The following is an 18,483-nucleotide window of genomic DNA, read 5'->3' on the forward strand; positions in this document are numbered from 1 at the left end:
GTCATAATCTCGAAAACATCTTCCTTTACTTCACCTTTCAAGAGATGATCATTTAAGCTCAGTCCAGAAGTTGTGGGAGCAGATGCGTTGAAGACTACCCTTAACTTTGTAGTGGTTTTGTCTGGTCTAAACACACCATGATGCGGAAGGTAATAACATATGGGGTTTGCTACCTGATCACCAGAATGCTCTTGCACCTTTTCCATATGATCCAAATCCAAATACTCCTTCATGAAATTCTGATATAACTCCTTTAACTGATTGTTCCTTGATAGTCTCTTCCATAACTGATTCAATCTCCTCAATGCTAATTTCCTTGACTCTCCCAAGTTTTGTATGTCCTTGGTTGCCATCTGCACAATATATCTCCCGTCCTCATTACGTCTGTGAGTTCTTTGATAATGATCTTCGCAATACTCCTCTTCTTTACTCATCAAACTTGGAGCCTCTGTTAGAGTCTCTATTTGCCAGAACCTTTGTAAACACTTATCGACTGACTCTGGCTCTGATATTAGTCCACAATATTGATCTTGATTATTAGATTCTGTAGATCCAGTTGCGATGTATCCAAAAACTGTGTTACGAAATGTTAGGTTATTATTGCACGATGGACGAATTTGATCGTTCTTAACTATTTCAAAGAATGCTTCAGCTCCAATAAGCATGTCAATCTTGCCTGGTGTAGCAAATCTTGGATCAGCTAACTGACATGGAATTTCTGTTTTGCTAATGTGTAGAGAGGAAACAGGAAGTAAATCCGTGATCCTTGGCACCACCAAGAACTCTAGCTTCTTAGAAAAAGATCCATTGCCGTTTATTATTGTGGCAATCAGCCTAAACTTGACCGAGGTTTTATTTCCACTTATACTGGAGACTGTGAGATCGATTCTTTCTTGCGGGGTACCCAGACGACTTGCGAAATCTCTAGTAACGATATTTGACATACTGCCCGAGTCCAATACTGCGCGCGCTTGAATGCTGGCTCCGGTAGTATGATTTAAAACCCAAACCATGGCTGTCGAGAGAATTACTGTCTTATTTCCATTGTCAATGCATGACAGTGAGTGAGGTATACCTTCACGAAACTCTATTGCGTCGGGATTAAGGTCCTGCTTGATTGGAGTCGGTTTGCTGTCGACCACTGGCACATTTGAACCAATCATAGCTTGTTTCTCTCGATGCAGTAATGTATTATGTCGCTTTCGGCATATCTTACAGCAGCTCTTAGAGTTGCAACTGGATAACTTATGCCGATCACTTAAGCAATTGAAACAGAGGTTGTTTTTGGCCACCACATCGTTTCTTTGGGAGGCTTCAAGCCGTAAAAAGGAATCACAAGTGTAAACAGGATGATTTTGCTTACATAAAATACAATGAGACATAGAATTGTTACATTTCACAAACAAGCTTTTCGGTTTAACTCTATCTTGACTACACCTTGGTTTCACGAACGTGGTCTTATTAATGTTTTCTAAAATCTGAGAACGCTTTTCCAAAAATGAAATCAAATTATCTAGTTTAGGAACGTCATTCGAACTGATACTGAACTCATACTGTTTTAGAGTCTCCTTATCCAGCTTCTGAAGTACGATATTTAAAATTAAGATATCAGAAAGCTCATTCCTTTCATATCCTAGGACTTTTAGTGCTCGCATATTTCTATTGATGCTATCAATTAAACTCCTCAAACCCCTTGCTGACTCATAAGGTAATTTTACAGAGTCCAGAATCGCATTAACATGGGTTTCTACTATTAATTTCTTATTTTCGTACCTTTCTTGTAGCGCTTGAAACAATGAAGCAAACGAATCGTTTAACGTTTCTAAACTCTTAGCTTCCCCTACGAGAGCAGCCTTCAAATAATGTAGTTTTTGTTCTGCCGACAGTTGCTCGTTTGACGAAATGATATTATCAAATTGCATTTTAAAGTTACTCCATTCTTCATATTTTCCAGAGAATTTCGGTAGAGGAATCTCCGGCAACTTAATATTAGCGGAATTATTTCGAACTACGGGGCCCTGAGTCACCGTGACCACGGACGAATCTGCTTCTAATCGTTTAATACGAGACTGGATCTTAAATTTACAACTTATAATTTTGTCCTCATATTCTTCACTATTGACTATCTCAGTGTCATAATCAGTTGGGCTAGTAATGAAACCCTCAATCTCCCCGTTTAAGGTTCTCAATGACTCTTCCTTTCGACTCAACTGATCCAGTATTTCTAGATGAGTTTCTGTCTCTCTATCGTCGCTTTCAATTAAACTATCGATTTTACTAATTAATTTCGTCACACTAGCTCTTATCGAAGCGCGCTTTTTCTTTAATTTCTCGAGTTGATCCATTTTAAACTGTCTACCACGTATAACGGACAGGTAAATTCCTCCTACCTTGGATAGGTGACTTAATGAAGTTTGACCCAATCTTATTTGCTTGCGAAGTTGTCTCTCTTTTCTTCTTGATCCGCCTCGACGGACCAGATGTTTGTCGATCTTTAATGGACTGTAAAAATATGAAAGTACTGCGGTTTTGCAAAAAATAACGTTTAATGCGGAATGAAACACTGGTACAAAATGGCTGCTACAAATGACCGTTACAGAACTACTCTCGTTCACAAATTTTTTAAATAATTTTTTTTTTATGACAAAAATACGGTGGCGCTTGAGGGGCTAACACTATATTTAAATAGGTCAGGGAGCCACATTCATTAAAAATATCCAAATACCACTTATTACATTTATAGTTAGCAGCTCAAACATTATAAACAATAAATTAATTTCATTATTTGGTGTGGCCATAAAATCTGAAAACAGATGATAATTAAACGTATTATATTAACTTAAAACAGTTACTTATATTAGGGCTTATCACACAAATTTCTTAGATTTAATATATAGTTAAGTTACAAAAAATTGTACAATGATTTAAACCAATATGTACAAAATACGTTAAATACACCCAATGTGCATTTCGGACTTTTTGTTGTAGACGGTATCTACTGTAAAATATTTCTGTAAACATTACTGAGAAGAGATCGACAAAAAGTTGGATCCGAAATGCATTTAAATAAAACATATGAAAATTAAAATTGCTTCAGGGTAATTCTTGAATTCTGTTGAACAGTGAGATTAGAGGGACATAACAACTTTTGTTTATTAGTCCACAAACCCCTTTTAGGTGGTTAGATAAATAACAGATTAAGCCGACTAATATTGTTAAATTTATCTAATTAAGAAAAATTTTTTAAATAAATTAGTTTTGTCAATATTGACCGAAGCTTTTTATTTTATTGTTACTCCATTGTGGGAATCCGGGGTTAAGACAAAGTTGTCTGTCACCCGTGTTCGGCGTCAGATCCGAAAGATCTGCCCACAGTGTAACTAGATGGGATTATAGTAATATTTTATTTGTGAACAGGAAGTTCTTGTGATCTTCCTATTGATTTTTCCTGACACCAGCCTAATTAGAGCTGACACGCGAAATAAAAATTTTGTACTTTTCCGAGAGGGAGGTATCGTAGATTCGCGATAAGACTTCGGCTGATATTTGAGATCAAGAACGAGACCATTTTAACGAAATAAAAATAAAGTTTAATGAAAACAACATAGAATAAAATACAAATATACGATCCTACATAAAGAAGTTCTAAAGTCCCTATCTGGACTCGAGAGAGAGAGAGAGAGAGAGAGAGAGTTTATACATCAGTAAAATTCTTTTGGCTATTAAGCAAAAGAGAATTATAAATTTTAATGCTTTTTATATTCTCAATTGGGCAAAAAGCACAAGATTCAGTAAAAACAATTTTGAAACCTCAATCAGCAAAATTATTTATTAATGTAACATTATTTCCAGGATTATGGTGGATAATAATCACAAAAATTATCAGAAAATAGAAAATGCAGTCTTAAAATGAAGTATAATAGTGAAATTTAACAATTGGTATGGAGTATAACTTTCTTTGAGTACAAAAATTACATTCTATGGGTTCAAGTCAACTACTGGTTAACCCACTCACGGCACACTAAATATAGCATAATGGCAACAGTGGTTGACCGTTTAAATCTGTTTTGGGCTTTGATATTTTTTATTTCATTACCCAGTACCACAAAAAGCAAAATTCATATATGAAAATAAAGTTTGTTCTATACTTGTAGCGAAAACAAAACTCAAATACGGACAATTTGTAAGTGAACTGGGATGATGAAAATGCTTGATAGAGGTTAAATGTTGTGTGAACGGAAGGAACAACTATTTTTTCCTTTTTATTATTTACAAAACTGAATATCTGAAAACAGTTTAAATATAAACCGATACATTAAATATAAAAAAAATTAAAATTTAATTAACATTATTGCAGAACATTAATATAATANATTGACCCTACAACCAAAAACGAAAAGCGATTGCGAATTTTAAATAGCCAATCATTTGCAAGCAAGTGAAAACGTCATATCGAAAAACAAAATGGCCACTTCCGATATTCCGTCGTTAACCACATTTGTTTATTTATTGAGAAAGAAAAATAAGTCAAAAAGAAAACGATGCTGGGTGAGAGAAATATTAAAATCCGTTATTACAACATGTAATCTATTGCGTGAGAAAGTTTCTGTAGCCATCTTGAAAACAACAAGAACCACGTGACAACTAGCGGGAATACGATTGGTGCGAAATTTTTTCGCTGGCGAAAAAGCTCCACAGTTCCGAACTTCGAAGCGATTCGTGAAATGGTAAAATTCGCCGGAAACGACATGTCTGACGTGTTATTCGCTCTGTTTTTCGCTTTCGCTAGCGAATCGCGTACAGTGTGAACTAAGCTTAAGCCTTAATCCTAACCATCTCCCTCCAGTGGGGGAATTTTGACACGTATATTATATAAAAACACGTGCGTATTCGAATGCTGCGTTGTGTCAGAATTTCAAAGGAATCGGTAGGAACAAACAAACATTACATTTTTATTTATATAGATAGATAGAAGATGATCTGCTTTAGTTCATTTTCACAGAAAAGCATAATGCCTCACAGAAAAGCAAACTTAGGACGTCGTACTCGTAGCGCCATCTGTTGGACATAAAAGCCTTAACCTAGATTATATATTTTAATTTATATGAATGCTTAACGGAATAATATACAGCCTATGTCCACCCTGAGGTTCCATTCTAAGTATTGGTGAAAGAATTTTTGAAATTGGATGAGTAGTTTCAGAGATTACCTGCTGCAAACAAACTTACATACATACAAACATTACCTCTTTATAATATTAGTATAGATTACAAGGCCCACCGGTGGCCGAATGGACTCCGTCTCCACTTGTTAGTGGTGACCAGACCCTAAACACCGGAGTTCGATCGGGTGTTCGCGCCTCACTCGGACGAGCTGGCAGCGGGAGTTTTTTCCGGGCTTTCCTCCTTGCCAATGACGCCTGAATAGGGGCCAGCTTTCCCTCCAAGTCCTCCCGGAAGGCATTCTGTCTCCCTTTCTCGCGGGGGTCGGATTGGTCGTCTTCTATAAGACCGACCCCTCCAAGTCCTCCCGGAAGGCATTCTGTCTCCCTTTCTCGCGGGGGTCGTCTCTTATAAGACCGGCTTTGGTTACTTAGTAACCTCTATCCTGTCTTCCTCGGATTGGTCGTCTTCTATAAGACCGACTCTTCCTTACTGTTTCTTCTGGAGTGAAAAGCACATAGCTATCACACTCCTCTATGAAAAAAAAAGATATGAGATATAGATTACAAAAGGAGTACTGTATAACCATTCCCTTATTTCATAGTGTTGTTCAGTGAAACATTTATTTGAATTATTTGATAGTCTGTTGCTAGATACCACTTGATATTTCGGAATACAATAAAGGGTAATAGCGTGTATTATTCGGCAATGTGCAGTTATGTTATTAGAGGAAAAGATTACATCAGCCCTTTCCTATAGAAGGGCTTCAGTGAGCAGAAATTTGTACTATCAGTTAGCGCATGGACAATATATCATACACCGGCAAAAGATCTATACCAGGGTGGCAAACCGTGCTTTATAGTAAGCATAATTAGCTTTAAAGATGTTTATGTCTGCCAAAGTTTTAGACTTTGGATAACGATCAAATTTAAATGCCTTTGTGTCCTTAATTTATTAATTTAAACGTCAACTAGGACTTACCTATTATTAGGACTTATTAAACTGGATAACTGGTTCTTCAAATTAAGTAAACAAACTCAGAAAAACGGTCTTTAAATATCATCTGAACGCATACACGAGATCTTTGTGTTTCGGACCTGTTGGTCCCTCATCAGCAGGTTTATCATAGACGTTCTCTAAAAAAATTTCAGTTTAAAAAATTGCTACAAATTACAGTAGAGCGTCGATTATCCGAAAGTCAATCATCCGAAACGTCAATTATCCGAAAGAATTCCAGTCAGCAAATTTGAATTTTTGCTAGTGCTGTGGCGCTGCAATCTTTGGCCATGTCTTGGGTTACTCAAATATTTTACGTTTTTGATACTAAATTAACTTCTGAAGTATAATTTTTTTTATTGTTTTTATATTTTTCAATATATTTATTTTGTTTGTACAAAATAAAAAAATATTTTTTACGATACAATAGTCTTCGTTAGGCTTAACATCGACGAAAATTCAACGCGAAGCGACACGCAACGGAGAAAAATTTCAACATGGGATAGGTTAATATATTTTTACGTACATAATCGGTTATCCGAAATATCGATTTCCCCCCGAACAACCCCATTCTCCAATTGATTCGGATAATTGACGCTCCACTGTATTTAAAAAACAAAAATAATATGCTATAATTAGCGTATATTGTTTTGTAAGCGATTGTGAGATTAATTAAGTGTATTTTATGAGTACAATATTATGACTCCTATAGTGACAAGGCTTGATAATGATCCCCAATGTGGCTTTCAATACAGTATGTGGCCAATCAGAAATTCTAAAACAGCAACTCTATTGGAACGGTGTTACAATATTGTGGATATCACTATTTTATAGTAAATATCACTAGTATGTTAGGTTAAAAAGGCCTAAGTTTGGATACATTTGTAAGAAAACCTATCTACAAATTTTCACGAAATAGATTTATTATAAATGAATTTCTTTACATTTTATCTAAATGCAAACTAATGTTTCCTCGTTTACTAGTAGATTCGTGGGTTTAGTTGGAATACCATGTAAAATTTGGGATCATTAGCTTTCAGTTGCCTGTTCCAATGACAAGTTACGCTTACAATTTTTGTGTATAACACTACATAAATCAGCAAACTTCGAAAATATTACGCATGTGTAAGTAGCTGACATCTGTAAATAGAAATTGTATAAGTATAGGGTGTGGAAGAGTCGCAGTTTGACATTCGTGGGTATATACGATTAAGGCGTAAAGTGAAACAGATTGATAAAATATTTTTGACCTTACATTTGAAATATTTCTAAGAAATTTATTAACTTATTGTAGTTTATAGTTACTGCAAATAAAATATTATTTTTAATATTTATTTATTTATATATTTTTAAACGAATATTATTATTTTAGTGTATTTTATATACTGTATTATAACACAGCTTTTTTTCCAGAACACAAACTCAAGATGAAATCGATAAACTTAAGCGAACCGCTTCCAGCTCCTTTTCAATTCGAAACTATTATCGATAAGGAAGATGTGAAACGATTCTATCGGAATTATTGGCATTATTCAGTCTACATTGCTACCATCTACCTGATAACCATCTACTTTCTTCGTGAATACATGAAGACCAGACCTGCCTTCGAACTCAAACGTGCATCTTTCGTTTGGAATGGGATCCTTGCGCTATATAGTATCATCACGACTGTAAGAGGATTTCCAGGATTCCTGTTTGCATTTAGTCATTACCCGTTTTATCATATCGTTTGTGATAAGATGCTTACGGAACAATCTCCACAGTTCATATTTTGGGGTACATTATTTCTGTTTTCAAAAGTATGGGAATTGGGAGATACTGTTCTAATTGTACTGAGAAAAAGAAATCTGATGTTTCTGCACTGGTATCATCATGTGGCAACTTTAATCGGAATGTGGCACGCTGCATATAGGGAAGCATCTTTCGGAACTTTACTAAGTTATACAAATGTTTTCGTGCATTCGTTTATGTACAGTTATTTTACTCTAAAATCAATCGATGTGAAGATTCCTGTTAAATTCGCCATGTTCATCACGGCCATTCAAACATTACAGATGTTATTCGGTGTTCTTCTTTCATTCTGGGTATATTGGCTTCACGTAAATAATTATGAATGTGACACTCCTAAAGATGTTCTCGAAACCGGTTTCGTGATATATTCATCATATTTATTCTTATTTAGTTACCTGTTTTATAATTCTTACATTAAATCTCGTTCAAAAAAGAAACATGAATAAGCATTATAATGTAATAATGATTGAAAATGATATCTTTGTCTCTTTAAAATGAAAATGAGTAAATAATATGTACCAATTGTTTACTTAAAGTTATTTAAAGAATTAGATAGATATAACTGTTAAAATTCACATTTAATGTTAGAAATATTTATCAAATAAAAGACATTTAATGTACAAAAACTAGAAATTTTACTGTATATCTTATTCCAGTTTATTTTGTCTTACAATAAATTTACTTAGAAAGTATTTAAAATGTGTTTTTCTTGTTTTTTGATTTTGTCCTGTGCATCTTTTTCCTTTTTTTTTTGCAAACTCAAATTGGATTTGTCCAGGCCCATATGGCGGCAGCCGAATGAATTATGGGGAGGAAGCCCGACATATCTGGCGTGTCACATCACGAAAATTCCTGAGTTTTCGACCCATTCAGATTCGATTACGGACTCCCAGAGNTCAAGATGAAAGCGATAAACTTAAGCGAACCGCTTCCAGCTCCTTTTCAATTCGAAACTATTATCGATAAGGAAGATGTGAAACGATTCTATCGGAATTATTGGCATTATTCAGTCTACATTGCTACCATCTACCTGATAACCATCTACTTTCTTCGTGAATACATGAAGACCAGACCTGCCTTCGAACTCAAACGTGCATCTTTCGTTTGGAATGGGATCCTTGCGCTATATAGTATCATCACGACTGTAAGAGGATTTCCAGGATTCCTGTTTGCATTTAGTCATTACCCGTTTTATCATATCGTTTGTGATAAGATGCTTACGGAACAATCTCCACAGTTCATATTTTGGGGTACATTATTTCTGTTTTCAAAAGTATGGGAATTGGGAGATACTGTTCTAATTGTACTGAGAAAAAGAAATCTGATGTTTCTGCACTGGTATCATCATGTGGCAACTTTAATCGGAATGTGGCACGCTGCATATAGGGAAGCATCTTTCGGAACTTTACTAAGTTATACAAATGTTTTCGTGCATTCGTTTATGTACAGTTATTTTACTCTAAAATCAATCGATGTGAAGATTCCTGTTAAATTCGCCATGTTCATCACGGCCATTCAAACATTACAGATGTTATTCGGTGTTCTTCTTTCATTCTGGGTATATTGGCTTCACGTAAATAATTATGAATGTGACACGCCTAAAGATGTTCTCGAAACCGGTTTCGTGATATATTCATCATATTTATTCTTATTTAGTTACCTGTTTTATAATTCTTACATTAAATCTCGTTCAAAAAAGAAACATGAATAAGCATTATGATGTAATCATAATTGTAAATAATATATACAAATTGTTTACTTAAAGATATTTAAAGAATTAGATAGATATAACTGTTAAAATTCACATTTAGTGTTAGAAATGTTCCATAAATGAAGGACATTTAGGCCTAACGTACAAAAACTAGAAATTATAATATATATCTTAATACAATTTATTTTGATTTTTTAAAAATTTTAATATGAAGTATTTGAAATGTGTTTTTCTTGTTTTTATTTATTTTTTGGTTTTGTTCTGTGGATGTTTTTGCCATCTTTTTTTGTAAACTCACCGTGGATTTGGCCAGGCCCACATGGCGATATCCGAATGAATTATGGGGAGGAGGCCCGACATATTAGTAGAAATCAGTCCACGAAAATTCCCGAGTTTTTCGACCCATTCAGATTCGATTCCGTATTCCCAGAGCAGTAGTCTGCAACCTTAGCAGCAGGGCCATTATTTCAAATATTTAATAATTATTTTGTGGATTTGGATCAAATTTTTGCAATAAACTTTTTCTTCAAATATTGTTATACAAAGATAATACATAATAAAATAATATTATATGATAATAAATATAATAATTATGACAAATTTGTATGATATTTGAAGCATCGTACAAAAACTGAATAAAAATATTGTATCTACATCCAGTTGCATTTTTTAATTGTGATTTGTATAATAATTGTTTCTTTTTGTTTCTAATAAATAGGACCGATTGTCGGAATTATTTACTAAAACATTACGCTGAATAAATTCATTTCAATCATATTCCGTGAAATTCGGTGACCGAAACATCTTATATTATTATAATGTACAGTACATTAAATATTATTATTATTTAATAGTACAAGGAAAACTCTGTATGTAGAGCATATTACAGCAGCAGCAACAACAACAACAAAAAACCATATTATGATCATTATTATCAATTCCAGCTCAAAATTTATTATTATTAATAGTACAGCGCGTAATAATTAGCCTGTTGAAAAAAAGAAAAAAAGCAATACATTATTAATAACAATAGCAAATAAAACCGACAATGATAACAATTATAGCCAATAATAATAATATACACAAAAAGTGGTAGCGAATAGTCGACGCAAACAAAAATTATATAAAAATTATATAGAAAAATTAAACAATTATCTGAAAAAATTAAATAAATTACTAATTATAATACGTCCAAAAGCGCCGACTAAAAACACTGTCAACTCTCAAGCACTGAAACATCCACTAATGTACTGTGCTATATCCACTTCTCCTGATGGTTAAATTCTGAAAAAAATTAATATCTTAGCTAAAAAATTAGCCATTATTTTAGTAATAAAATTATAATACAGTCATATTTATTATAATCGCGTAACAATTGCTTATATGATTAAACCGATAAATAATCTAAACCAAAACACCTTTGTCTGACAGAGCCTTACGGTGCACTATGCAGACACGAGCGAGCGAGAATATGTGGCGAGACGCGATAAATATCAAAACCTCTCAGATATGTGCGAGAATCAGAAATTCGCTCTCGCCAGCGTTATTTCTCGCTTCTCGTTTGTGCATGGTTTTCCTTTGCGAAAACTAAATCGCTCGCTCTAAATTCGTGTCTGCATAGTCGCACCCTTACATTTAGTTACTAAATGAAAAGCATCGAAAGTAACACTAAAGTAACAGAATTCATAATAATTTAAACACGGAACTGTCATTCTTTTAAATATATTGCATNTACCACCTGAGGTTTGTTCATGGCGTAGAAAGATGCGGTATCCCAAACGATAATTCCATACCTTATTTTGGATTCCATGCATACAACCGTTTCAATTGTAATGTACTTAAAATGTTTTGAATTTTCTTGTTTATCCCAATATACTTTGCTAAGGATAGGGCAACATCATCTGTTTGTCTGTTCCAGCGCAAGATTATCAGCAAAAGTTATTCCTAAAAACTTAATAGCGTTTACTCTTTCTATGTTATTATCAGTTATTTCGATTTTTAAGTGGCCAAAGTTAACTTTTTTGTTTCTATTGGCAAAGCAGAGAAGTTTTGTCTTGTTTTTATTAATTACCAATCTATTTTTTTCCATATAATTGTTTAATGTTTTTAAAATGTTATTTAAATTCTCTTGAAGAATTGTAGCATTCATATAAGAAGAAGTTATTACTATATCGTCAGCATACATAAGTATATCATCTTTTGATGTATGATTGAACAGATCATTGATGAAAAGCAGAGGACCTAGAATTGAACCCTGAGGAATGCCCTTGTTTAGCTTAAAAGAACTGGAAATAACTTGTCCAATTTTAACGTAGTAAGTTGTTTAATGAATATGACTTTAACCAACTTAAAGGAATTCCTCTTGTAATTTTAATTCTGAAACTTCCAGATTCAAGCAATCAAATGTTTTTGATAGGTCTACGAATACTGATATTACTGTACTACATTTGATTTACCAAATTGAGACGTTATTAATTGTTTTAAATGCAACAAAACGTCTACCGTCGAAAATCCCCGTTTGTAAGCATATTGATTGCTGCGAATAATCTGGAATTTGTTCATAAAAGTAGAAAACCTTTTATAGAAAATCTTCTCAAAAATTTTTGCCAGAATAGATACTATTATGATTGGACGGTAGTTTTCTATCTCACACTTAGATCCTTTATCCTTTCATAACGGTAAAACTAAGTTTTGATTTAACTTTTCTGGAAAAATGCACTTTTCGAAAGATTTATTTATCAGGTGCGATAATGCTCGGGCTAAGATGTCTGATATACAGTAGACCCCCCTATAACGCGGAGATACGTTCCTCGTTATACGAATTTCGCGTTGTAGGAATCCTTAAATACGTCAGCCAATCACAGCCCGACACGTGTAAAGTTTACGTACTACGGCTGTTTGAAAGGTTTTCTTCCATAAAATTAATCGATTCTAGACTAATTCGACTTAACATTTCCAAAACACGTATAATTTTTTGCGAATAATCCGTATAAACTATGCTATAAACAAAAAATTGTAGGATTACTTACCGAGTGTGCACCGTACGACGTCGCCTTAAGCTTATTTTCGTCGCGGACCAGCGCACCAAACTGCGGCCGCGATTTCTGATGTTATTTTTCTGCGAAAACTTTGTTGAACTTTGGAGACATTATTAATATAAATAATTTTTATGGCCGTTGAATAAGAAATGTTTCTTTCACAAGAAATGTATAAAATTATAGTACCTGTATTAGACTTACGGTACCTAATTTACATACTGTACAGACGATAGTAAACAACTTACTCGCCTAAACTTTCCGTAGAGTGGCTCTGGACGGCGGAAAGTAGTTCTGCTGCTCGTCCGCGATGACGAGTTGGCGATGACATTTTACCGCGTTTTACGCGTCCCTTTTAGCGTCTTTATACGAATATTGTCGCAATTTTTTCGTCGCGTTATAGGAATCTACGTTATAGGAACTCGCGTATAGGGAGGTTTACTGTATATTTTAAAATTTCAATATTTAAAAAATTAATGTCTGGAGAACTATTTTTCAAGTCCATTATAGAGTTATAGACCTCTAAGGGAGTTGTGTTTTCCAAAAAGAAAGTATTAGATATACTGGCGTTTGTTATATGTTGCTTTGAGTTGACATTGCCGCAAACATCTGGTGCAAAACAATTCATGGATCCGTAGTGCTCAGCAAATATGTTACAAATTGTGTACTCATCATTAGTTGTTTTCCCCTTATAATTTTATTGATCTACTAGCTGCAAGATCCCGCATCGCTGGGTTTTTATTTGTATGTAATAGTATAGTTGTTTTTATATATATAAAAGACTGTTTTTCTAAGTAATCTAGAATCTAGCTGCAAGGACCCGCTTCGCTGGGCAAAAAGTAACGATAGTGAAGATTAAGATAATTACATTATAGCTAATCTTACCTGTTTTCACAAAATGCAAGAATTAGGTCCCCCGTTTCCAGACTAATTAGAGAATTTTTACGTTTAGTCAAACGAACAAATTTCAACGTTTCTGGAACGTTTTCAATCGTTCTATAATCGAACCAATTCGAATTTTATGTTCGAATTTAATTCGAACAAATTCGAAAAAATCGAATAAAACATTCGAAATAGAAAGCCACTTTCAGCCTCATATCTCCCGCACCCTTATAGCTATCGAGACGCAACCACCCCTATGCACGAATGGAGACTTGGGCTACCACCACACACAAACACCATTCACGTGCGATGTGTAGTTTTGACGAAAAAGTGAAATATAGGGACATACATGTCCATTTATATATATACATATATATATATATATATAGATATAGATATAGAAGATATAGATTTTAACTTTGTTTTTTGTCTTGATTACCTCAGAGGGTAAAGTTTTAATTCTTTTCCCGAAATGAGAAGAGGAGTTAACATTAGAAAACAAAAAACTGTAGTAGTTTTTCTCTTCATTCCGAACATTTTTCCTAATTTGTTTATTCAAGTTATTTATATCCTCTAAGTACTTGTTTCGATCTTAAAGAGTTGACCAATTTCTATTCTTAACTTTCTTAAATAAAGCTTTCTTCTATTTTATTAATGTCAGCATGTGATCATATATAGAATTCTTTAGGAATGCTTTCCTGCTCTTTTTTACATATTCTTTCTTTGAAAGGTATATGTCAATAAAAACCAGTAAGATAGTATATAAGTAGTCAGCTAATTAGTCAGTTGTCAAACTTTGAGTATAAACATAATTCCAAGAAAAACATGACGACAGAGCATTTCGTAAACTGTAGCTACAATATTTATAGGTGGATAGGCGGCATTACTCAGTGGTATATCCTCAAAGAGATGAAAAGAAGTGAGAAGGGTTAGTGGGAGGGAAAGTCTGTTGTGGCAGGGGCCGAAGGTGGGTGGAAAGTGGGAGAGAAGTGAGAAGTGGAAGGGAAGGTCAAGAGCCGCACCGGAAACTTTATTTAAAACATAAACAGGTTACAAATAGAAATAATATTTACAAAAGAAAACAAGAGAGGCACAGATTTTTAGGTCTGTACGTAAAAACGCGACTATAAGTTCCTTAACACAAAGTAGACATTACCATAAAATTTACAATATTGATATCAAAATGATGAATATTATGATTAGGCTTACAGGAAATACTACTTGGCGGATAGAGTTGTAACTCATCTACACACAAGTAGCTACACATAATACACATGTTAAACACATGTTGAACTAGATGAAAATGTTCTTACTCATTGTCGTGTTGCAGGTCAAGAGCCTTTGTTGACTCGACAAAGTTTATAAGTGCGTTAAACATCTTCTTATTTCTAACTAACAAGTAAGACGTTGTGGTCGCAAGGCCAGTTGTATCCCTCCTGTAACACTGACCTGAGTAGATTCGTCCTATGTTGGGTGTATTGGTTGCAGTCGAATATGAGAGATGCTGTGCGTCTTGTTGTGAAGTCCCATCGCACTGACAATGCAGGAAGTTCCTGTGCCCAAATCTGTTTAGATAAGCCACGAAATTCCCGTGGTTGCTGAACAATTGAGTAGTTCTAAAGTTAATGCTGAGATGTTGCAGCTGTAGCCGCTGTGCAATGTCTGGGAAGAAGCTAAAGGTTGTCCTTCCTGTCTCTTCCTCTTCCCAGTTGTGCTGCCATATGTTGATCATGGTGTTCCAGATGAGTTTCTTGGTTGCCACCATCGGGATGTCTTCGAAGGTAATGTCAGGATACTTGAGGAGACCTCTCTAGCAAGGTTGTCAGCCTCCTCGTTACCAGTGTCACCAGAATGTGCCCGTGTCCACATGTTTATGTGGCTAATGCTACCAGTTAGCTCCTGAATAATCATTCGTTGAATGTTGCCACCCAGCTTACCACTGGATATGCTTTGGAGAGCAGTTTTACTGTCTGAGCAGATATAGATGTTTTTGCCCATAAGCTTAGTACTCGTATTAATGTAATTGAGGGCTCTGTAAACGGCATACAGTTCAGCCTGAGTGGAATTCAGGTGGTGGAATTCTTTGTGCATGAACTGATTATTTCGAGTATTATAGTGGACCAGACCAGCACCCACCCCAGTCTTAGATTTAGAACCGTGTAGACAATATTATATGGAAGGGAACCCTCTATCTGGGAACCCATTGAGACCTCAGGTAGATGAGCAGGATGATGCAGTGGCGAGTAGGTAGTCTGAAAAGTGGTGTTGAGGCTGGGGTGAAACAGGTGGTCCATNCAATTGCTTATATGATTAAACCGATAAATAATCTAAACCAAAACACCTTTGTCTGACAGAGCCTTACGGTGCACTATGCAGACACGAGCGAGCGAATTTTCCGAGCGAGCGAGAATATGTGGCGAGACGCGATAAATATCAAAACCTCTCAGATATGTGCGAGAATCAGAAATTCGCTCTCGCCAGCGTCATTTCTCGCTTTTAGTTTGTGCATGGTTTTCCTTTGCGAAAACTAAATCGCTCGCAACCTCTCGCTCGCTCTAAATTCGTGTCTGCATAGTCGCACCCTTACATTTAGTTACTAAATGAAAAGCATCGAAAGTAACACTAAAGTAACAGAATTCATAATAATTTAAACACGGAACTGTCATTCTTTTAAATATATTGCATCGCACATATAACACAGTTTGTATAATACAAAATGGTCTCTCTATATTTAAATAGGTCACGGAGCCACATTCATTAAAAATATCCAAATACCACTTATTACATTTATAGTTAGCAGCTCAAACATTATAAACAATAAATTAATTTCATTATTTAGTGTGGCCATAAAATCTGAAAACAGATGATAATTAAACGTATTATATTAACTTAAAACAGTTACTTATATTAGGGCTTATCACACAAATTTCTTAGATTTAATATATAGTTAAGTTACAAAAAAATTATACAATGATTTAAACCAATATGTACAAAATACATTAAATACACCCAATGTGCATTTCGGACTTTTTGTTGTAGACAGTATCTACTGTAAAATATTTCTGTAAACATTACTGAGGAGAGATCGACAAAAAGTTGGATCCGAAATGCATTTAAATAAAACATATGAAAATTAAAATTGCTTCAGGGTAATTCTTGAATTCTGTTGAACAGTGAGATTAGAGGGACATAACAACTTTTGTTTATTAGTCCACAAACCCCTTTTAGGTGGTTAGATAAATAACAGATTAAGCCGACTAATATTGTTAAATTTATCTAATTAAGAAAAATTTTTTAAATAAATTAGTTTTGTCAATATTGACCGAAGCTTTTTATTTTATTGTTACTCCATTGTGGGAATCCGGGGTTAAGACAAAGTTGTCTGTCACCCGTGTTCGGCGTCAGATCCGAAAGATCTGCCCACAGTGTAACTAGATGGGATTATAGTAATATTTTATTTGTGAACAGGAAGTTCTTGTGATCTTCCTATTGATTTTTCCTGACACCAGCCTAATTAGAGCTGACACGCGAAATAAAAATTTTGTACTTTTCCGAGAGGGAGGTATCGTAGATTCGCGATAAGACTTCGGCTGATATTTGAGATCAAGAACGAGACCATTTTAACGAAATAAAAATAAAGTTTAATGAAAACAACATAGAATAAAATACAAATATACGATCCTACATAAAGAAGTTCTAAAGTCCCTATCTGGACTCGAGAGAGAGAGAGAGAGAGAGAGAGAGTTTATACATCAGTAAAATTCTTTTGGCTATTAAGCAAAAGAGAATTATAAATTTTAATGCTTTTTATATTCTCAATTGGGCAAAAAGCACAAGATTCAGTAAAAACAATTTTGAAACCTCAATCAGCAAAATTATTTATTAATGTAACATTATTTCCAGGATTATGGTGGATAATAATCACAAAAATTATCAGAAAATAGAAAATGCAGTCTTAAAATGAAGTATAATAGTGAAATTTAACAATTGGTATGGAGTATAACTTTCTTTGAGTACAAAAATTACATTCTATGGGTTCAAGTCAACTACTGGTTAACCCACTCACGGCACACTAAATATAGCATAATGGCAACAGTGGTTGACCGTTTAAATCTGTTTTGGGCTTTGATATTTTTTATTTCATTACCCAGTACCACAAAAAGCAAAATTCATATATGAAAATAAAGTTTGTTCTATACTTGTAGCGAAAACAAAACTCAAATACGGACAATTTGTAAGTGAACTGGGATGATGAAAATGCTTGATAGAGGTTAAATGTTGTGTGAACGGAAGGAACAACTATTTTTTCCTTTTTATTATTTACAAAACTGAATATCTGAAAACAGTTTAAATATAAACCGATACATTAAATATAAAAAAAATTAAAATTTAATTAACATTATTGCAGAACATTAATATAATATCAAATAAGTTCAAATTCAGTTTTCCATCTTACTGTTAAATTTTATATACAAAATTAATAAACGATAATATAGGATATTAAACTATTATCTTACTTTCAATAATATAAATTTAATTGTATTATTTATAAAATGAATAATTATATTTGATATTTTATAACGAAAATGACATGTTTTTGATGGGCAGCACCATCACCCAGTGCTGTCATATAAAAAAAAAAATCATTTTGGCAAAAGGAGGTCGATCATAGAAACAATTATACATACAAAATAATGACACAACTGAAAGAAATTTACCAGTCGAAGTAATATAAAACAACCTATCGATTGAATCAATGTAATTCTCAGAAGTATACACTATACAAAATCCAGGGCTGTGGAGTCGCGTAAAAATCTACCGACTCCAACTCCGACTCCGACTTTTCCTTACCATCCGACTCCGACTCCGACTCCGGCTAAAACAACAAAACTCCACAACTCCGACT

At 34.2% G+C, this 18,483-nt stretch overlaps 3 protein-coding genes across 7 annotated transcripts in view; 2 read left to right on the forward strand and 1 right to left on the reverse strand.

Moving 5' to 3' along the window:
- LOC111634279 (putative fatty acid elongation protein 3) overlaps positions 1–8,448 on the forward strand; it is a 43,423-nt gene extending 34,975 nt beyond the window's left edge. For all 5 annotated transcript variants that reach the window (XM_023379018.1, XM_023379016.1, XM_023379015.1 and 2 more), the window contains one exon: positions 7,572–8,448. In XM_023379018.1, the coding sequence (XP_023234786.1) occupies positions 7,586–8,395 (810 nt within the window). In that variant the 5' untranslated portion in view covers positions 7,572–7,585 and the 3' untranslated portion in view covers positions 8,396–8,448. The remainder of the gene's footprint in view (positions 1–7,571) is intronic.
- On the reverse strand, positions 9–2,492 carry LOC111634285 (the record flags this gene model as incomplete). Its single annotated transcript, XM_023379024.1, has 2 exons — positions 228–2,492; positions 9–191 (listed from the first exon to the last, which is right to left on the reverse strand). Coding segments are annotated over exons 1-2 (2,301 nt in total), but the record flags the coding sequence as incomplete, so codon positions are not given.
- Positions 8,449–8,850: 402 nt separating the features above from the next.
- LOC111634286 (putative fatty acid elongation protein 3) lies at positions 8,851–10,154 on the forward strand. The gene has a single exon (XM_023379025.1). It carries the CDS (start codon positions 8,851–8,853, stop codon positions 9,658–9,660), a length of 810 nt encoding a protein of 269 aa, XP_023234793.1. The 3' UTR covers positions 9,661–10,154.
- The last annotated feature ends 8,329 nt before the right edge of the window (positions 10,155–18,483 follow it).

This window comes from Centruroides sculpturatus, unplaced genomic scaffold, assembly GCF_000671375.1.
Source record: "Centruroides sculpturatus isolate CEXI.00-Female unplaced genomic scaffold, Cexi_2.0 scaffold828, whole genome shotgun sequence".
In the NCBI taxonomy this organism is placed as follows: domain Eukaryota; kingdom Metazoa; phylum Arthropoda; class Arachnida; order Scorpiones; family Buthidae; genus Centruroides; species Centruroides sculpturatus.

Bases quoted from the DNA above. Each gene is read 5' to 3' on its own strand.
- LOC111634286 (XM_023379025.1), top strand. From the start codon at position 8,851: ATGAAAGCGATAAACTTAAGCGAACCGCTTCCAGCTCCTTTTCAATTC.